General features: G+C 37.2%; 1 protein-coding gene across 2 annotated transcripts; it reads right to left on the bottom strand.

Moving 5' to 3' along the window:
* Positions 1-1,378: 1,378 nt before the first annotated feature.
* Positions 1,379-10,185, bottom strand: EEF1AKMT1 (EEF1A lysine methyltransferase 1). Of its 2 annotated transcripts, XR_011600405.1 has the most exons (6): positions 10,120-10,185; positions 7,691-7,842; positions 6,056-6,138; positions 3,716-3,996; positions 2,486-2,675; positions 1,519-1,559 (listed from the first exon to the last, which is right to left on the bottom strand). XR_011600405.1 is itself a non-coding variant. In XM_070943915.1 (5 exons), the coding sequence occupies exons 2-5, from the start codon at positions 7,838-7,840 to the stop codon at positions 1,417-1,419; spliced, it is 657 nt and encodes a 218-aa protein (XP_070800016.1). In that variant the 5' UTR covers positions 7,841-7,842; positions 10,120-10,185; the 3' UTR covers positions 1,379-1,416. The 2 variants fall into 2 exon arrangements, 1 of the variants encoding a protein (XP_070800016.1); XM_070943915.1 differs by lacking the exon at positions 2,486-2,675 and having other exon boundaries at positions 1,379-1,559.
* Between the last annotated feature and the right edge of the window lie 12,394 nt (positions 10,186-22,579).

The raw sequence follows: 22,579 nt of genomic DNA, 5'->3' as shown, positions 1-22,579 counted from the left end.
ATCTATGGGGAGGGGGAGGAAAGGGATGCGGTGGCTCAGTGGCTAAGTCACTGAGCTTGTCAATCGAAAGGTCGGCACTTCAGCTGTTCGAATCGCTAGTGCCACGTAACGGGGTGAGCTCCCATTACTTGTCCCATCTTCTGCCAACCTAGCAGTTCGAAAGCATGTAAAAAATGCAAGTAGAAAAATAGGGACCACCTTTGGTGGGAAGGTAACAGCGTTCTGTGCGCCTTTGGTGTTTAGTCATGCCGGCCACATGGCCACGGAGACGTCTTCGGACAGCGCTGGCTCTTCGGCTTTGAAACGGAGATGAGCACCACCCCCTAAATTTGGGAATGAGTAGCACATATGTGCGAGGGGAATCTTTACTTTAACCTTTATGAAAAAACTATTTGTAACAGAATAACAAAATTGGAAGGGATCTTGGAGGTCTTCTAGTCCAACCCCCTGCTCAAGCAAGAGATCCTATACTATTTCAGACAAATAAATGTCCAATCTCTTCTTAAAAACCTCCACTGTTGGAGCACCCACAACTTCTGGAGGCAAGTCATTCTGCTAATTAATTGTTTAATTCTCAGGAAATTTCTCCTGAGTTCTAGTTGGTTCTCTCCTTATTAGTTTCCATCCATTCTTTTTGCCCTGCCTTCAGATGCTTTGGTGAATAGGTTGACCCTCTGTATAGTGATATTCACATGACCAACAGTATTGTTGTAGCCCAATGCATCAGATCCTGAAAAGTGGGAGGGGGGGACTTCTAAGGGCACTTCCACATCAGTTTCAATTTTCATCTGCAATCCAGTTTAACTGGATTTGTTGGGGGAAAAAATCACTTTATTGCAGCTTGTCTTATCAAGCCCAGTGTGGACTCTAAAAAAGAGAACTTTTTATCTCCTCCATCAAAAGATGTTTTTAAGTGACTTCACACACATATTACTGTACAAAGTAAAATACAGATCATGCAGAATGGTGTATAGTAAAATAATATTGTGAATGCATTCCTAATGTTTTAATGCACTGATGGTTGAAAGAAGCAATATTCATTAGACTCCTTAAAAACAAGTGTGAGGAAATTCAATGTATTGAAATAATTATTATCTCTTCTCTATTTCAGACAGGTAGCTCTGTATGCTCCAATATGTGTATCTTAAATAGTTGAAATCAACACTTTATACTAATTATGGATACTAGCACCTCCTTCTACATAGGATACCAAAAAGCAAACCTAGAAAAATATTTTTTATCGAATTTAGAAATTGCCCATCTCCCTTACAAAGGGATTCATATCAGCTGAAATGTAACCAGAAACAAAAAATATTGATGGATGCATCATTAAAAAAAGAAATGGCAGGTGTTTATTTTGTCAGAAACGGAAAAATCATTCCAGCTTGAAAAATCCTATTAATATTTATTGGGTTATCAAGAGAGAGAATCCATATCCAGTCCAGAATCATAATTCACATAGCATCGAAATTCATTAGCTAAATTTCGAGCATGTTTTGGAATAAACTTGCACATTTTCACACCAAGATATTTTGCAGCATATTCTTCCATGATTAAACCTGAAAACAAAACAAAACTTTAGAATAGTCCTTCTAGATCAGAACAGGTTTTATGTATTTCCAATTATGGTCCAATCAGCTGCTCCCAGAAAGCTCCTAAATTGGGTGTAAAAATGAAAATTCTTTCCTGCTATCCACAGATAAGCTGCTACAGTAGTCCTCGACTTATGACCGTTAACAGAGCCTGCAATTATGGTTGTTATTCAAGGTTGTTAAGTCAGTCACCCATGACTGTGCCCGATTGTATAACTTCTTTTGTGCTGGTCATTAAGTAAACAGGCAGTAAAGCAAAGATGGTGGTCATACAGCGAACTCATTGCTACAGCACGATTTTTGCTGGAAACCAGAAATAAATGTGTTTATTTATAAATCCTTGCCATGTGATTGCACGACTCTGCAAATGGCAGTAAATGCTGGCTGGTTGCCAAGCTCTCTCATAACTTTGAACAGTTGTTAAGCAACAAGTCATAAGTCGAGAACTACCTACATGTTCAGACAGCACCATTGTTATGATAAAGCTATCAAAAGTACAAATTCTTCTCAAACTATTTCCCCAGGATATCCATTTTTTCACTTTACAAATCTTACACTGTGGGGAAGAGCTGATTGGTTCCCAAATGGGAACATTGTGAAAAAAATACAATCCAAAACAGAATGGCTGTTCAACAGATACCAGCCATGAAATACACTAAAGGAATATTTGTTCTACCATATGTTCTGAATCAAGTAACACTTCGTACAGCATTCTTTTAAGCAATAAATCAAATATACTATGTTCATAGATTAGTCCTGGCACATTCCCCATATCTGGTCATACAATGGCAATATAGATAGTCCTCAACTTACGACCACAATTGAGCCAAATATTTCTGCTAAGTGAAACATTTTGTTAAGTGAGTTTTGCTTGATTGTACGACCTTTCTTACCATATTTGTTAAGTGAATCACTGTAGTTGTTCAGTTAGCATCATGGTTGTTAAATGAATCTGTCATCCCAATTGACTTTTCTTGTCAGAAGGTAACAAAAGGTGATCACATGACCCCAAGACATTGCAACTGTCATAAGTATGGGTCAGTTGTTAAGCATCTGAATTTTCATCACATGACCATGGGGATGCTGTAATGGTTGTAAGTGTGAAAAATGATCATAAGTCCCTCTTTTCAGTGTCATCGTAACTTTGAATTGTCACTAAATGAACTGTTGTTAAGTCGAGGACTACCTGAATACATATCTTAGGTGAAACAGAGCATGCTTTTGAAATTTATTCCAAATGCCATCAACTTCTGAATGAGTTATTGCTGGTCCTCTAAAGCTTTAAATACCTGTTTTCAGTTATAGTTTTATACTCAAAGCCACTGCCCTTTGATATGTCTGACAATGCTGTTATTTCTCTGTACTTTCTCCCCTTTTTACTTTCCCTAACCTCCAATGCTGTCTGCTGGTCCCCTTTGGCACAACAATGATAGGAGAAATATTTAATTACAGGTAGTCCTTGTGGGCCATTCAGAGAAGCAGTTATTAAGTGAAATCGCAACTGTGGCTAGGATCTTACTTTCACTTTTCCTTTGTTTTACAGACTTGCAAAGGCTGTAAATCTTAGGATTAGTCATAAAAGTTACTTTTTCATCACAGTCATAACTGTAAATGGTCACTAAATGAGGCAGTCACAAAGTGAGGACTACCTGAAGTTTTATCAGAACATTCTTCTATAGCAGGGGTGTCAAACTCAATTTCATTGAGAACCACGTCATGGCTGTGTTTGACCTTGGGGGGCCAGGGTGGGTGTGGCCAGGGTGGATGTAGCCAGCTCAATGTCACTTGTGTCGGGGACGCCTGTGGTGGCCTGAGCACTTTGCCAGTGAAAATGGCAGAGGGTTGCAGGAGGCTGTTGCAACTGAAAACAGAGCTCCCAAGCTGCATTTTTGCTGGCAGAGGTACCACGTGCCAGTCCTTCACTGTTTCCAGGGTGGTCCCGCGGGCCAGATCTAAGCGCCCCGCAGGCCAGATCTGGCTCCTGGGCCTTGAGTGTGACACCCCTGTTCTATAGAAACTTATTTTCAGTGTATGCAGCTATATAATAATGATTTTACAAATGGCTACCGTTATCTTTCAATAAACTACCGATGCAAATGAATTTGAGAAAACAAGTGATGTACCTGTGCAGAGCAGAATCTTTCCTTTAGTTAAGTATTTGATGGTTTCTGCTATTTTTTGGAGACATTCTTCAGATAGGTAGGGTGGATCTGCTAAGACAATATCAAAACTATGTGCTTCAAGGTGGGTTGGAAGTTTCAAAGGACTGTTGTAATCGTAGAAAACATACTCGGTTCCATACACAGAAAATCTCTGGTCATACTCCAAAATGCAGGTTGAAAAACCTTGGCAGTCCTGCTCTTTTAGTTTCTGATAAACACTCGGGGCACTGACACAAGCTATCCTGCAAGGATAATGAAGCAAGGAAAGAAGTGGTTATTTAATACATCAAAATGTTTAATTCACACCTTTTCCTGAATTTAACCACTTACATGAGTCCACAAACATCATTCTTGTTCAATAATATACCTGTAGAATTATTTTCCCCTCACCAGGGACAGGAAAATCTCTGGAATTGACAGGACGTTCTGCCAATTCAACAGAACTGAATGAATGATTATTTACAAATAAATCATGAATAATTATTCATTGCACAAGTGCAATCTTGTTCTTGGGTGAATATGCACAGTACTGCAACCAAAGTCAACTTTACAAATAACCTATCACTGAAAAAGTAACATGTACCTTCTGGATTGCTGCATAAATAGTCCCTGTCCATCTATTTTATACACAGGATAGGATGAAACAGGGTGTGGTTTCCTGAAAGTATGCTGCTTCTATTTCTACTATTATAAGTACACTTCTCTTATGCACTTGTGGTTAACACATGTCCAAATATTAAATGCTTTTTAAAGAAGCAGCCTCAGAGTTCTGTGCAACAAAAATCTGCTGATTGCGCTAATAAAGGCAGAAATGTGTAGGGTGGGGTGGGGAGGAGAAGATAGTCAGAAATTGAAGATGGAAACCCCGATCACAGGATGGAGGCCTCACCATTGTTTCTACACATGTAAAAATGTGCAGGGCCTTAACTGCATAGCCATAGCCATTTTCTTTATTTTTTTGACATTCCCCCTGCCCTGATAATCCTGGATAAAACTCTGGATTCAAATTCTTCTATAGATCAAAGAGACACAGTGGCTCAGTGGCTAAGACACTGAGCTTGTCGATCAAAAGGTCGGCAGTTCAGCGGTTCGAATCCCTAGTGCCGCGTAATGGGGTGAGCTCCCGTTACTTATCCCAGCTTCTGCCAACCTAGCAGTTTGAAAGCACTTAAAAAATGCAAGTAGAAAAATAGGGACCACCTTTGGTGGGAAGGTAACAGTGTTCCGTGCGCCTTTGGTGTTTAGTCATGCCAGCCACATGACCACAGAGACGTCTTCGGACAGCGCTGGCTCTTCGGCTTTGAGACAGAGATGAGCACCACCCCCTAGAGTCAGGAACAACTAGCACATATGTTTGAGGAGAACCTTTACTTATAGATCAAAGACTCATTAAAAGAATGGTCTCAACCCCTCATCCATAAAAGGGGAAGATAGGATATTGTGACAATCCAGAGCTGTTTGCAGATGCTTGAGAGATCAATGTAAAAAACTATTTAGTGATTCTTATCTCCAGTCTGACAGTCCTGTGTCTTAACCGTGAACCCCCACCCCCATGGTCAAAACTGCATCATACATGTAATCTTGGATTTACAACCACAATTCCAAACCAGACTTTGTTGCTAAGCAAGGAGGTTGTAAAGTGAGTTGAACCTGATTTTGCGATCTTTTTTTTTTTTGCTACAGTTGTTAAAGAAATCACTGAAGCTGTTCAATGAATTGTGCAGTCATTAAGCAAATAAGAATTTCCACATTGATTTTGCTTGTCAGAAGAAAGCTGAGGTGGTCACAAATAACGACTGCATGAGCCAGAATGCTGCAATCATCAGAAATATATGCCAGTTGCCAAGCACCCAAATTTTGATCATGTGACTGTAGGGGCGCTGCAATGCTTGTAAGTGGGAAGGCCGGTGGTAAGTCACTTTTTAAAGTGCTATCGTTAACTTCAAATGGTTAATAAACAAATGGTTGCAAGTCAAGGACTACTTGTAGTTTAATGCGCTGAAAAGGAAGGCTGATGGAGGAATAAGCAGCATTTTTACAAGATACAGTAGAACCTCTGGTCACGACCATAATTCGTTCCATAACTTTGGTTGAGGCCTGATTTGGTCATGACCCGAACCTAATTTTAGAAATTTGGAGCTTACAAAAAAAATGGCGTGGAAAGGGAAATCGGCCGTGAAAAAAAAAAAAAAACGTGAATTTTTTGGTCGGAACCCGATATGGTCGTGGTCAGAAGCGTTCGTGACCAGAGGTTCTACTGTAGTCACAATGCTTGGTTTGTAGAGAGCCAACAGAATTTACCTGCCACCTTTCCCAGCTGCTCTTATGACCTCATTAGCTAAACAAAATGCCGTCTCAGGATCATACCAAAACTGGCTCAGTTGCTGAAAGGGTTAAAAAAAGGTGCAAATGTTAACAGCGTAACTTTTTCAGTAACATTTATCCTAGAAGATTATTTGCTACAACCCAGAGGTCTGGTTTGGCTGAAATACCAACTTAAAGAATTAATATCCATCCATGGAAGAAGGGATCAAAAAGATGAAGGAATTGGTGGAGATAACGAAGTTAATTATACAAATTAGGGGAAAGAATGTAGTTTGTTTCCACTTGGAAACCGTTTCTGGTTTTTGTGCTCTAAAGAGACAAAAATTAAACTTTGATTTTGGGCCTTCATCATTTTTAACAGATTAACAGAGTTGGAAGGGACCTTATAGGTCATCTAGTCCAACCCCCCACTCAAGCAGGAGTCCAATCTTTTCTTGAAAGTCTCAAGTGATGAAGCTCCTAAAACTTCCGAAGGCAAGCTGTTCCATTGGTTGATTGTTCTCACTGTCTGAATTTTGTATGTTGTTGTTATAGAAATGGCTAGTATTAATTATTTTATATAAGTAAAAAGTTAATCATATAACTATCATGCATCTTACTGCACCAAAAAAAGCTGGAAGACACTGCTTTTTGTTTCTTTCTTTTTTCTTTCCTACGCCTATTTCCTTTCTCCCTTTCCCTTCCCCTTTTTGCCATTGTCTTTTTAAATTTTATTTTATATTAAGAAAAAACAATGAAAAGAAAAAATAATAAATATATATATATATATATATATAAAACAAGGATCCTTGGTACTGAAATACTGGCAGATTTGAATTAGATGATATCAAGACAAAAATAACAAAAATCTAGAAAATCGGTTTAGTTTCAAAGAAAAACTAAGAGTGAGTAGGCATACCACTGAATTAAGTTACCATTCACAAATTGTTCCATGAATTCAATAATGAATAGGTCTGTTTGGGAATTATACATATATTTTCCTGAGAATTACAGGTAGTCCTCAACTTACAACAGTTCATTTAGTGACCGTTCAAAGTTACCACAGTGCTGAAAAAAGTGATTTTTTTTGCAGCATCCCCACGGTCACATGATCTAAATTCAAACGCTTGGCAACTGACTCATTTACGACAGGTGCAGTATCCCGAGGTCATGTCTTTTGCGACCTTTTGATAAGCAAAGTCAATGGGGAGCCAGATTCAGTTAACAAATCATGTTACTAACTTAATAACTGCAGTGATTTACTTAATAACTGTTTCAAGAAAGGTCGTAAAATGGGGCAAAAGTTACTTAACAACTGTACAAGAGAAATTTGGGGCTCGGTTGTGGTCTTAAGTTGAGGACTATCTGTATCTGCTCCCAGTTCACAGCAGCCATGAATGCAACGGCTGGAGAATGGGAAATAAAGCTGGACTAACATGATACACCAAGATATAAGTAATGGCTGCCAAGGTGCAAATGCCATTGTTTTTTTTTGCATAGATCATTAATCAGTGCTCTAAGCTCACTGGAAACTTAGTCACTGCTATTTCCATTCATGGAAACTGGAAGTGAAAACTCGTGAGCCTTTCTACACAGGAGTCACCATTAGCGTATTTTAGCAAAAATGCTTACCCAGTTCTCTTCAATAGAGCCAACCGAATAACTTTGAGTTTTATCAGTAGTCTTAGCTTCTCTCTGCTGTTGCTCGACATAGAACTCCTGCAGAGCAGCTAAAGCTTCAGATGAAAGCTGAGGAACATCATCATCATCATCATTACTCATTTCTAGATATAAAGCATGAGATTAAAGGCCTTTTATCAGCTGAAAGGAATTGGCAAAAGGTAAACAACTTAGCTATAAAATTCAAATATTTTGCCATGAGAGGAAAAGATTTTTATGAATAAAAAACAAGAGGGGTCTTCACCCACGTAAAATTGGAAGTGTCTTGGCGACGTTTCGACGAAGTCTCATTCGTCATCTTCAGGTTGGTGTTCTTGGCTTCGTGCTTCCAGGAGCAAAACCCTCTTCTCAAGTATCTTCTCAAGTATATGTGGCTCACTGATGATGCCTTATGAGGCAGAAATAGCTATTTGAGTCTCCCAAATTGCAGCACAGAGTTGTTGCTTTTCAGCAGGATACAAAAAGCCCAGAAACTTGTGAATGCCAATACAGGTAATCCTCATTTAGTGATCACCAATTGGGACCTTGGCATTAGGGAGTTAGTTGCTAAGTGAAACCATAACTGTGCTTACTTCTTACTTACTTCAGCTTTCCTTTGCTTTATAGACTTGTAAAGGCCATATATTTTGGGTCCATTTTACAGGTAGTCCTCAACTTACAACAGTTCCTTTAGTGACCATTCAAAGTTACAATGGCCCTGAAAAAAAGTGACCTTTGACTCTTTTTCACACTTATGACCATTGCAGCCTTCCCATGGTCATGTGATTTACACTCTGATGCTTGACAACTGGTTCATATTTATGACGGTCGGAGTGTCCCGGGATCCTGTGATCCTCTTTTATGACTTTCTGACAAGCAAAGTCAATGGGGAAGCCATATTCACTTAACCGTGTTACTAACTTAACAACTGCAGTGATTTGCTGAACAAATGTGGCAAGAAAAGTCGTAAAATGGGGCAAAACTCATTTAACAGTTTTCTCACTTAGCAACATACATTTTGGGCTCAATTGTGGCCGTTAGTCAAGGACTACCTGTATTGGGAAAAGGTGATCTGCCAGCAAACAGAGCTCAGGACTTCTGAACACAATTATGAAATATAATTTTTCTTATAAAACAGCAATCTTCATGTGCGTTCACCATATGCTGTATTTATCACTGTTAACATTTCAAAGATTCATAGAGGTGGTCCTTGTCCTTGCGTGAAAAGCAGTAGTGTTGCTTTTGATTTTTGATAAACCTAAGTCCCTGTTCAGATTGTTTAATTCCGGCCAAGTTATGAGATGATGGTAACAGACGGGGAAGCTAGAGGAACCCTTCTAGCTTTTACTCTTCTGAAGGAGGAAAAACAATTACTACCAACCTGCCTTCCATTGAGGACCTGTATACTGCACGAGTCAAAAAGGGCTGTAAAAACATTTACAGACCCCTCACATCCTGGATATAAATTGTTTCAACTCCTACCCTCAAAACGACGCTATAGAGCACTGCACAGCAGAACGAGACACAAGAACATTTTTTTCCCGAATGCCATCACTCTGCTAAACAAATAATTCCCTCAACACTGTCAAACTAATTACTAAGTCTGCGTTACTATTAATCTTCTCATCATTCCCATCACCCATCTCCTCCCACTTACGACTGTATGACTGTAATTTTGTTGCTTGTAGCCTTACGATTATATTGATTGTTTCCTAGTATGATTTGATTGCTTATTTGTACCCTATGACTATCATTAAATGTTGTCCCTTATGATTCTTGTTGAACATAACTTTTCTTTTATGTACACCAAGAATGTATGCACCAAGACAAATTCCTTGGCCAATAAAGAATTCTAGTTTTTTAAAAAAAAATGAGAGAGAGAGAGAGAGAGAGAGAGAGAGAGACTGCAAAGGTCCTCTTTTCTGCTCACATTCTTTTGCTGCCCAGGCAAAAAGGCCTAACATCGACATGGGCCCACAGTGGTTGCCTTTGTAAATCAGCCAACAACCCACGCTGCACCGCGATGAAAAGGCTCTGCGTTCACGCGGCACACTAATACAGGTATAGGTATATATAGGCAACCAGTAGGCGGCAGCAAAGAGAACCCTCGCTGCTGCCATCTCGCGGTCTGCCGCTTACTTGCAGACAGAGGAGCCCCATGCTAAAACTCGGAACTAATTGCCCGGGCTGGGTCTGCATATCTCGCGAGGGCAAAAGGTACATGGCGGGTGCAGGGTGGCCATTCGGCCACAAACTCTCGTGGAAAGCCCTGGAGACTAAACCCGAACCCTAAACCCTACTCGTGCGCCCGCTCTCGGCTACCCAAAGCTGGTTCTGCCTCCACCACTGACGCTCCCCTCCCCGGCAGCTCGTTCTCCTTGCCTTCCGTCGGCTCCACTCACCAGCAGCCTAGGCCTCTGGGCTCCCGCCCGCCTCTTCTCTCCCGGAGCTCCGCCTTTCCTCCGCCCGGTAACCCAGGCAGCTCCGGCGCCCTCTAGCGCGGAAGGAGAGCCGTTCGCCTGGTTGCTATTTTAACAGGTGCTATTGGGAAGGAAGAAAGGAAGGAAAGAAGGAAGGAGGAGAGGGAGGAGAGGGAGGAAGGAAGAGAAAGAATGGAGGAAGAGAAGGAAGGAAGGAGGAGGGGAGGAAGGAAAGGAAAGGAAAGAGGAAAGGAAAAGAAAAAGGAAGGAGGAGGGAAGGGGGAAGGAAGGAAAGGAAAGGAAGGGAAGGAAAGAGGAAAGGAAAGGAAAAAGGGAGGAGGGGAGGGAAGGGAGGAAGGAAGGAGGAGGGGAGAGAGGAAGAAAAGGAAAGGAAAGGAAGGAGGAGGGGAGGGGGAAGGAAGGAAAGGAAGGGAAGGAAAGAGGAAAGGAAAAAGAGAGGAGGGAGGAAGGAAGGAAAGGAAGAGAAGGAAGGAAGGAGGAGGGGAGGGAGGGAGGAAGGGAAGGAAGGAAAGGAAAGAGGAAAGGAAAAAGAGAGGAGGGGAGGGAGGAAGGAAGGAAGGAAAGGAATAGAAGGAAGGAAGGAGGGGAGAAGGAAGGAAGGAAAGGAAGGAAAGAAAAAAGGAAAGGAAAAAGGGAGGAGGGGAGGGAGGAAAGAAGGAATTAAAGGAAGAGAAGGAAGGAAGAAAGAAGGAGGAGGGGAGGGGAGGGAGGGAGGAAAGAAAGAAAAGATGGTAAAATAGCATGCCAAGGAAAAGGGAGCTAAAGAGCATGACTTCCCTGATTCTTGTCAAGCACCACATTTTTAAGGGCATATTATAGCTAAAAAAGAGTGGGATGGGTCGGGTCGGGTCGCTGGGTTGTTGTAGGATTTACAGAGCCTCCCATTCTTTTTATATTCTATCTAATATCAATGCCCAGAGAGATAATATCGTCTGTCACGGTAAAACACTGGGGGGACTTAGAAGGCTTTTTCAAATGGTAAGATTTATTTACCGCACAATGCAGGGGAGGACTTTTCCACTCAGTTTCCATGTCTAAAACAAGCCTACCAAAATGATGTTTGCATGAGCCACTATTGCTACAAACGTCTAATTGTGTAAATGGCAATTTTGCTCAACAGCATCACAAATGGGATTTATTCAGTGTTGGCACCAGTTACGGGCAAGTGTCTGTGAATTCTATGATAAATTGATTCCCAGTGGTGCCTTTTTATAGATTTTGGTTGAAAATAAACAAAATGTAGCACTTTGCGTGGTTCCCCCCCCCCCCAGAAAACTTATTTCTTGCTACTTCGTCCTTAAATAGAAATGATCCAGCACAGACCTCTGGTGAGGCCAGTGAAATCAGATGAATATGTGTGAATATGGCTCTTACCAAAAACGGTAAGATGTTATTTTACTGAACTGAAGTTCCATCTTAGGGGGGGCGGGATTTGTTCTTACATTTAAGACAAGGCCATTTACAGGCACACTTCTAGAAAAGAGAAGCAATGGCCTTGAAGGACTAGAAGTGCCTACCAAAGCAATGAAATGATCAGATAAAATGAGCCTGAGCTGGGGCCAAGAAAAAGTACCTTGAGAAAAGTCTCAGAACATGAACCTGGGAGGAGGTAGTGTACTGTAGACTTGCAAAATTCTGGAATTAAGCTTTACAGTAAAAATAGTATTGATCTATATGGCAATGGTTTCCTAGTCAGGTCTGTCTTGCAGGACTAGCAATATTATAAAATGCCCTTTGTTTCAAATAGAACAGTCCAGTGAAATGTCAACTATCTCCCACCATTGACTCCTGACATTCGCTTCAGATTGAAGCTGAATGAATGCTTATCTAATCTGAATTTAAAATTTAATTTGACGTTTACTGAAGTTTATACTTCTCTATGTCAGGGGTCTCCAACCTTGGCTTTAAGACCTGAATTCTGGGAGTTGAAGTCCACAGGTCTTAAAGTTGCCAAGGTTGGAGACCCCTGCTCTATGTTATACTATGACTATTAAATAATTGAATGGCAGACTGGTCAGCCATATTTTAGCTTAATATGTTATGCAAAGCCCATCTGTGTAATTAATAATTTGTCCAAATTCTTTTTGGTGTATGCTCAAGTCAGTATTAACATTTGGATCTGGTGAGTGCCTTGAGTAGTCCTTGCAGTTTTCTTGGCAAGATTTTAGAAGTGGTTTGCTATTGCCTGTTTCCTAAGATGGAAAGACAATGACTGGCCCAAGGTCTCCCAGTTAGCTTCATGCCTAAAATACAACAAGAACTGTCTCCTGTTTCTCATCAGACACTTTAATCACTAGGCCAAACTGGGCCCCCAAACTTGTATTACCATGATGAAATTAACTAAAGATATAGTTAAATGTGATAGATGGGCTCTGCAGAGAATCTCCTGCAATTTTATCTTAGGAAATGAACAAGTATACATTGGATTTTTGATACTTGTCAATTAAAAGCCTACAAATAAGATGCAGTGCTGCAGGAATAGAATGAGATTTTCTGTATACTCTAACTCAGTTATAGGTTTATATATAGGTTATAGGTATATATATCTAACCTATATATGTTAGAGCACAGGTGTGAAACTCGCCACATCACGTTGCCGACACCTGATGTTTCATGACATTTTTTTCATTCATGGAGCTGGGGTGGACGTGACCTGTTTATGACGCATTTGGCCCGTGGGCTGCCAGTTTGACACCCCTGAGTTAGAGTAATCACAATTGGGACTCACAACTTGGACATTAAACAAGGCAGTTGCTAAGTGAAGCCATGACTCTGCTTAAATCTTACTTCAACTTTCCTTTCCTTTATAGATCTGCAAAGGAAGTTAATGAGAGGACTGTTTGCAAAGTTAATTTTTTTTATCACTGTTGTAACTTCAAACAGACACAATATAAGATACACTAAACAAGGGCTACCAAATTCCTAGATGCCTGTTAGGGCTCTTTCATCTGCAGAATCACTAGGGTGGAAGCAGAGAGGTAGAGATTTCTGTATCTTTTGGTTGCCATCAAATAGTTATTTGCACTGTTGCAATCTAGACCTGGTAGCCCCAATTGTTTATTTAATGGGAGATGTTTTTCTACCATAATCATCAACGAAAAATTCAGAAGAAGAAAAAGTTATTAAGTTGATGTTGCGCACATGACACCATGATTATAGTGCCAAATGTGCTTGCCTTTGAAATGTTAGATGGCTGCAAGAAATTACGGAGTACAGTGGAAGAATAATCCCAAACTAAATTCTAAGAAAAAGCAAAAAAAAAGGTCTTTATTTTTAAAAACAGAACTTGAGTAAATCTACAGTTGTTTTTTTAAATCTGTTTGGAACATGATTGAAAGCCAGTATTAAAAATGACAAAAATAAATGCTTTCAAAATTATTACTTGGTAAGATTTCAAAATTCTGCATGTACAAACTTGATGTTATAGTAGACTAATCAATGAAATATTATTGCATTGTTTGGAACTACTTTTTTTGGTATGCTAGTACTGACTGCAGGTCACATCATAAACTTCTTTTGTCTTCTGGATTGCAGTTTTTGAAAGTAGGGACAAGTAGTTAAATATGTTTTGGATACCCAGCTTATTTCAGGATGTTTTCAGGAACATTGTGACTGCAGTGTCCTTGCTAATTGGATAGACAGACACAATGTTGGGTGATAGATTTAGATGTGTGATACTGGAGAGCAGTGACAGTGATACAATGAGACAACAATATGCAAGAAAACAAAACTCTGCTTCTCCTGCATTAAAATACTGTAGAATCAAACAGTTCTAATAGTACTTATTTTCTTTATAATATGGTTTTCTGGTAAGATTAGAAACATACCTTTCCTTTACTTTTCTCCTTTTTTTAATTACAAGTTTTAACAGCACTAATGTAAGATCTTAACCCCTATGATACATCATTTGTATCTTCAATAAACCATTATGAAAAACACATCTATACCTTAACAATTACTAAATAGATAATTTAAAACTTTCCTCCAGGAACAATTTCACTTGATTTAGTAAAATATATCAATCATGTGGCCCAAATCCCAGTTCTGGAAGAGTAGTATGAGAGACTGCTGCATATAAAAAATTAAGATTTCCATTGAGTATGTATGGAATATCCTGTCTATTACAAAGGAAGAATAAATGTCTTGTTTTCCTACTAAATGTTCTTCCTAGCTGGCTCAATCCAGATGTGTTGAGGCTACATTCAATGCCATGCTATGAACACTATGAAATTTATAGAGGCAGTAAAACATCCTTTCAACCCAACAATAAGTTCAGAATCAGAAGATGTAAATTGAGCAAAACCAGGTAAAACAGAAGTGAAGCCAATATTTAGTTAACAATACATCTGGTACACCATCAGAGGTTCCCAGGAGAAATGATAATACAGTACATGAACCTACATTTCCTCTGATCTTACAATGATAATGTTGGAAAGTTAGGCATTTGAGCAGTATTTGCCACCTTGCTCAGTGCAGAAAAGGAAATTAAAGCTCCCCGAGACAGGTAATTGTGCAATCTGTAACACTTCAGGTAAGAAGCAACCCAACACCTTTGTCACTTTGCTCCATTTGATAGGATTAAAAAAATAATTGGAATCTGACTTATGGTGATTCAAATTCTTCATTCCAGGTCTTGCATTTTGACTTTCTTTTATGTAACACTTCAGAGAGAGTTTTGCAGTCTTCAGAATTTCAGCAAGAAAAGTGCTTTAGATTCAGCTGACAATGCTGGATCCAAAATACCTTTCCAACTCTGAATCTGAAGACTGTGCAGCTCTTATTTTAGATATTTGAAGACTGTTATATCCCCCACTCTTCTAACATTCTCCAATTACTCATTCCAGTTTGTCTGCATCCTTCTAAGAGTGTGGGGTTCACACAATATTCAAGAGGGTCTGACCAATGCAGAACAAAGTGCAACTATTATTATAGTTCTGTTGATATACTGTAGCTATAATTACGTTTGCCTTTTTAAATAGTCATATCATACTGTCTCACATTCATTTTATAATAAACTGCTGTGCTGTACCAAGATTTTGTTAGATTTTATACAGTAGTCATAATAGTGCAGGATGGATGGCAGGAAAAAAGATGGTTGCTTTGCTGTGTTGTAGTGATTTTCAGGAGGGTTACAATTATTTTATTCTTTGCTTCCTTCATTCTGCGTTGCACTGTAAGCCCTATTTATTGACTATCTTCACATTACATCATTCAGAGACTGGCATTCAGTCTCTTTATCACAAAAAACTCTATGTCTTGACAGTACTTCATCAGGACTTCCTTTCTGTATAACAAACAGACTCTTTTTCATAATTATTTCAAGTATCCATACCTACCAATTTGACAATTTCCTTATTGACAATGTTCACATTTGACTCTATTCAATTGGTTGTCCCCCCGCCCAGTCTGTTTTTCTGATTTACCAATATCTTTTCACATTTTGTTTATGTCTTAAGGTATTAAGTATTCTCCTAAAATTTGGTTAGTGACAGATTTGAGAAGCATCTCTTATTTCTTCACCCAAATTAATAAAAATGTTGATGTGTACAGGACCCAGGGCTAAATTGTGTGGCATCTACATAGCATTTTACTCTAATTTGATGATTGTGATTTTTATATCAACTATATGTGACCTGTACTTCCTAATTTGCTAATCAGAATGTCAAGTCAAATGCTTTTTGGAAGTCATGGTTTACATATAGCATTCCCACAATCTACTAACTAAGCTATCTCATAAAGTAATGGTCAAGATTTAATTGATTATGTGCCATCAAGTCATGGACAACTCTTAGAGACCACACAGATAGATTTTCTCCTTGACAATCTGTCTTAATGCGGTCCTTCAACGGTGTATTTATTGCTACTGTAATTGAAATGGGTCAAGACTTGATGCTGATATATGTTAATTACCACATTTAATGAACTACTCCCCAAAATCTTTCCACATATTAATGTTAGATTAACCTGTCCATAATTTGTCAAATTCTCCTTTTCTATTTTTCAAGAAAACGACAATTATCCTTCTCCAATAATCTCAAAGGTAATGTATAATTATTTAGCCAAACCAACAGCAAATTATTTTCAGTACATCCTATTCATCTGTTCTTAAAGTTTTAAATAATTTAAATAAGTGTCTCGACTATATTTCAAGCAGCCTCAAATTAACTATCTGCTCCTTCATCCTACTGTCTGCTGAAGAAAATAACTTAAAATAGCTTTGACTCTTTGTTACCTATTAGGTAAATATATAACTTAACTTCATGAACTTTGGAGAACAAAAACAGAGAACAAAAACAGAACAAAAACAGTAAATAGACCTGTTCATCTTCACATTAAATTAATCCCCCCTTTTTAAAGTTCTAGCTTCTAAACATAATTTGGCTATTTAAAATATGCAGATTAAAATATTCCACTTCTAAAAAGAAGGTATCTATAGCAACTTTCTTTCCTGAGTTAGTAAAATTTTGTTTTTCATTGAGTACATATGTTTATCAAAATATTTGCAAGACAATTCATTTTCAACAGCCATAAAGTCACAAAAGTGCGTTAACAGCTTTAAAGCAGTCCGAAAATATTTTGGCCAACAGTCTTTCATTAAGGATGGATAGAAGAATGTAAGAATTCACTGCCAGTAGTGCTGATGTTGTGAGATTTTCCTAAGAGATTTCTTAGAAATACAGCAATAGTTCAAAAATAGCAAAACATTGTTTAAAAGTAATGGAGCATAACAAGCAGAATGTACAGTAGAAACAACAATATTTAAAACAGCATTGCAAATATATCTAGTAGGGGCCAGTGAAAATTCTTCCCCCAACCATTTTGCAGTGGGATAGACTAAATTAAGATCCCTTAGTTCAAAGAATCAGAGACATAATCAGACAGTTTTCTTTGCATTTTTCTTTCTTGTAGTAATTACCCATCTTTCAACAGATACAAACTATGTAAGTCATATAATTCCTCAGTCTTTTTTGGTTAAAAGGCAATCTAATGCACTTTAGAATTGAAGACAAACCTTAAAAGAGATCATATAAAAAGAAGGATTAGATGCAATAGAAAACAGTTGGAATTTTAACTAAACACATTTATGCAATGAAACATTTAATGAGAACCTGCCCCTTTTTAATAAAAAAATTAAAGTACTGAAATTCACATATTGAAGCACCAAGATTATCATTTACATTTACAGAGAAGTTTTCAAATGCAATTCAAAACATTTATTCTACTTTCTAAACACCCACTGTCAGTTACAACTGGTTAAGATTGCAGACCGCTTTGAAAAACAAAATTATTTCTTGCTGTTTAACTACCTTCATGATTTTCTTTCTTTTCTTTCTTTTTTTTTTTGACCAGACTGCTTTATTTGGATAGCAGGTGTATTAAAAAATGAAAGCATATTAAAAATCCAAATCCAATCATGCAAGACAGCACAAATCTGTCTCTTTACATAAAAACCATGACTTTCAAGTTTATTCCAGATCTTATTAATTTAAAGCAAAATTTCATTTCAGACTATCTGTGGCTTTAAATATTTTCCATTGCACAAAAGGACTGGAATAAAGAGAGACTGACCTAAATCAATAGTAATTCTTGATCTTAATAAACAGACAAATTATTAAAATTAAAAACGATGCATTTAACAGAAGTGTAGTTGGCAAACTCAACATTCCAGTTAAATTCTGAACTCATGTTAGTAAGAGTCAGCCAGATATAAAGTTTAGGTACCAAAATCTGAAGGATAGAAAATAAAGTATGTTTCAACTCCAGTAATTGGAATAATTCAATAATTTAAGGCTGTAATAAATAAAATTGACTGGTTGAATTTAATAACTGTTTTTTTACTTCTTCCAAAAGTAGTAGTAAGTGAGAAGATCAAAATAGCATCAGTGATATTAATTATATTTTGCATGTTTGGTTATGGCTGTCTCCTCATTCTAAAAGTTTGGTTTACTAAGAGCAGCGGTCAAATTCATCTTGTATCCTAGTGATATTCTAAAGCAAGAAGACTGAATCAGTGCAAAACTGAATTCATTATTTTTATTTATCTTTGATAGAAACAACTGAAAAACCATTTTTACGCTTCAGAGCAAGTCAGCTTATAGTAAAAAAAAAAGCAGTAATTGCACATGGACAAAACACAAAAAAATATTTAACAAGAAATATGTCATTCCCCAATATTCTGGCTTAAAAGGGTTTTTAAAAATTATTATATTATTTATATTACATTGAATATGGCTTCATTTTATGGAATATTCCAGCAATTCCAACTACAGTAATGAATAGTGGAATTATGGAACTCATGTAATCTCAAAACTGCCATTCTATTTTGTTTGCTTCAGACCAAGCTTTCCATTTCTATAATAGCCAGTGACAATAATATTCACAGCACAAGGCTACATGTGCCTATGCAAAAGGTTCACAAAATTCAATAGATTGCTTCCAATTGTGACTATCCGATTGCAATATGACTGCTGCTAAATCTTCAGAACAGTGACATACAAAGCATGTTGCACCACAAAAAGTGATATTGTACTTGCAAAATTTTGCAGACGAGAAAATTTGGAAAAATAGATTTTCATTACTTTGAGATCTGCTTTTAAAATAATCTTCAATGAAGCTGACTCATAGAATAATGAGATAAACCCATAAATATAAGATGTTCAGCAGCTCTCAGATTAATAAGATGGAAAATTCTGTTATTAAATTACAGTTCCAATAATTTATAAGGATGGTATTGTTTTTCAGATGGAGTTCTTTTGCATGGTTTAAGTTCTGTTTGGAAGTGGTTCATTAGAGGAAACCACTCAAATCACAGAATGGGGATCCTACTATAAACAATTTTGGTATTATTGTGCAGATATGTTACTACTGTATATGTTTAACACCAATAATTGCTGGGACCAGTTTGAATTATTTAAATTTCTATTGTGATAAATTAGCTGTCAGATAGGGCAATTAATTTGAATTTTGAGCAATTTATCATTTTTTTACATTCTGTCTTTATATGTAAGTTGCATATATTTCACTAAATATAATAAATGGCAACCCAATACTTGAATTGCATTTTACCATGCTCAGATTAGAATTCCAGACATTCTCTTTGAAAAGCGTAATAGTACTATCAACACCCAAGATAAAAGCAAGGTCAGTTTATCTATGGTGAAAGCACGTGATTCATGTTTTATGTTTTGAAAATCTAGCAATAGAGCTGAATATAATTTGGAAGTAAATACAGAACAGCAATGGCTATCATTAGAAAGATATTCCAAGAAAATGATTTGCTCTGTCAAAGCATCATATTTGGTATGTCTGAATTATAAAGTTGTAGGTTGCATAATGGGATCTTACAGCAAATGTTTTTTTACTTTGTTTTCCTTTTCTCTAAGTTTCCCTGAAGGCGGACTCATCGGGGTTATTGAATATTGAACCAAATTCTCAAAGAATGTCAGCTAACTAAAATGCATTTTTTTTATTGGCTTCCATTGGCTTTGTCTGTGTTTTCACTAAAAGGAGTAGATCTGGACACAGTCTAGTACGGTAATAAGAGAGTTCTCCAGTGTGATAAATGTGTCTATGCTGCAAAGTGAGCTTTCAGAATTAGTAGAGCTAATTCTGGATTGTTAAAATGTCAACATTTAGGAGTGGAGATACATTGCATTACATCTGGAAACATGTTGGATGGCGTAGGGGTAAGATAGTATTATTCATACTTTTAAAAAAATACAAAAACTGGAAAGATAACCTCCTTAGAAATTTCTAACGATTACAAAATTTCAGATAAAAATGTATTGGATAGTGTCCCTTTAATATAATATACATTTTAAATCAAGTTTAAAATTGCAAATAATCCTTGACAATTTAGAAACAATCCACCAAGACCTGTTGTGCACCACCACCATTCATTTGTGCAGAAATCTGGAACAGAGTAATTTGAAATGAACCGATAATGCCCAGCAGGCCACTTAGCAGATTCTTCCCCAAACAGTCAAGAAAGTGGAATTCTTGAGCACAATTCATTGTTGCCTTGCAAGTATTTCCACTTTAAGGAAACTGTGTAAACTGGCTCTTCAATGCTTCCAGAGATAAACATTATGTCTCACATTTCCAAAAGTTCACATGGCACCTTTAAGCACTAATTTTATAAGCTAGTATTGTTGTTCACAATAAATGAGAGCTTAGTTACATCCTAGCAATAAATTGCCATCAATTTAAAAATAGGCAGTAGAATTTTGTTTCAACATCATGAGTAAAATTTTGAAAGCAAATTGGTTTAGAAACTTAAATGTTAACAGACAGTTTTAAAAGACACATGTAGAATTCATCATAATTAAAACATATAATTATGTTGGAGCCACAGGACAAACCCAATTTTTAAAACAAATCAGAAGCCAAAACAATTCCCTTATTCTACAAATAACACTAACAGAAAGAGATGGAACAATATAATTGAGAATTGAACAATTTAGGCTCAGTTCAGATATCATGGCAAGTTATGGATTAGTTCGTTAGGATTATGTGTTTTAAAACTTATTTTTAGGAGACCAACCAGTGGCTAAATAACCATCATTTGCTCAGCTCAGCCACTCATGCATACTAAATTAAATCAAGTGCAAAGAGTTTGTCACAGTATGTTCTGAAAGCCAAGCCATTTAGTTTGTAGAGATCTCTGAACCAAGCCATTCTTTATTGAACCTTTTTGTTTATTTATTCAAGGAAGCAACTTCCTCTAGCCAGTCTTCAGTTTTTGAAAACATTACAGTTCACAGGAAAGATTTACAAACCATAGCCCATCTTTCCCTTGATTTCTGATTGTGGTTTAATGAGAAGGAATTAAAGAAGTCTTGGACCCTTATAAAACTCTATAATATTAAAGATTTCAAATCATATATAAATAATTATGGGTAGTGTGATTAAATGGTGAGATGAACAGCTCAAGACTGGCACGGAATTGCAAACATGATGCTAGGATGAGGTGAGGGCTTACATTTCTATATAAAATGTAAAAATATTTATTTGTTAATATCCAATAGCTCAGTTCTTGCAAATATGAAGCACAAGATTCTGGAGACAAATTATCTCCTTCCTTCATTAAAAAAGGTTATTTTTAATCAGCAGCATACATATTCCGGTTGGTTTAGTTTGGCTTACAATTATGAATAAATGTTCTGCTTCCATATTCTTGATATCCTGCCACTTTGTTCCCATGGCAACCTCCTATTTGGTGAGTGCAGGATGAAACCATACAGGTAATCTTACATAGTTAAAGTGCCAACACACCAAACAAGTGGGATCAGAGCAGCAGAAGACAGCACTATTAAATTTGACAATGGTGGCAAAATATTAAACCATGGGTCCATATTCTGAAGTCAAACATGCACGGCCCTTGCTAGAAGAGTTTGATGCTCGTGTAGTCTAGCCACTGAATCTAATGCCCCAACATTAAAAAAAAATTGTAGAAATCAATAATTTACATAATTTGAAACATTATTGCTTCAGCAAACAATTCAATCTTGAAATACACTGCAGTTGTGTATGACATGGGTGTGACTCAACAAATATTAAAAGTAAAGGTATACACTGATTTTTTGTTTACACTCATAGACATAATACTCTCAACACATAAGGGCTGCAAACAGATACATGGCAGCTTAGTGCCAACATTCTAAACCAGTTTTGAAGATTCAAAGCTTGCCTTAGATAACTCACCTAACTTATTTCAGCTATTTTTTTTTGTTTTAAATTAAGGCAATGAAATGGCTACAGTTCCTAAAGTTCATTTCAGGGGAAACAAAAATATACACCTTTCTTCTTTCTGAACTTTAGGGCAGCAGCATATAATGTAAAAAGTTGTATTACACAAACATGCAACGCCAGGTTGATGTAAAAAAAAGCAAAAAAAACAAAAACAAAAAAAAAACACTAAATCCAAGTTAAAAAATATCATTTGGTGGTTTTTTTCTTCACTGGGTTACACACAGTTTTCGGAGAGGAAAAATAAAGCTTAGAATTGTTTTACAGTTCTGTATGTGTCTAAATCACGCACCAAAAAGGGCTTCTAGCAATAACAAAAAATATTATAGGAGTTGATTCATCACTACTTGAGGACTTCTGGGACAAGGCACTGATTCTTGGTTTTTTTGTTTTTTTTTACTGTGCCCATGTCTATATGCACTTGTGGAATTCTTTTAAACATTTCAGTTTTTCTGTTTTTATTCTGTACAACATAAAAGGTATATGACAGACGGTGGCTAACACATATTAGCAGAAGCTGATTTTAGAGTTGACATCTCCTATTCCACTGCTCAAAACTTCCAGGCTCTCTGAAATTTGAGATGGCTGCAAAAAACCCAGCAACAGGCATTTAAGATTACGTCAGCTTTCAGCATTTTTCAGTGCATTTTGCAAAAAGGGTCTAAGTTAGGCA

This window comes from Pituophis catenifer, unplaced genomic scaffold, assembly GCF_029215685.1.
Source record: "Pituophis catenifer annectens isolate HBS135680 unplaced genomic scaffold, rPitCat1.0.hap2 SCAF_4, whole genome shotgun sequence".
Classification (NCBI taxonomy): domain Eukaryota; kingdom Metazoa; phylum Chordata; class Lepidosauria; order Squamata; family Colubridae; genus Pituophis; species Pituophis catenifer.
This window is presented reverse-complemented; position numbering and strand designations above follow the sequence as displayed.

Bases quoted from the DNA above. Each gene is read 5' to 3' on its own strand.
- EEF1AKMT1 (XM_070943915.1), bottom strand. From the start codon at position 7,840: ATGAGTAATGATGATGATGATGATGTTCCTCAGCTTTCATCTGAAGCT. The intron at 6,139-7,690 runs GTAAGCATTTTT...TAACCCTTTCAG, and splicing joins GCTCTATTGAAGAGAACTGG to CAACTGAGCCAGTTTTGGTA. The intron at 1,560-3,715 runs GTACATCACTTG...TTTTGTTTTCAG, and splicing joins AAAGATTCTGCTCTGCACAG to GTTTAATCATGGAAGAATAT.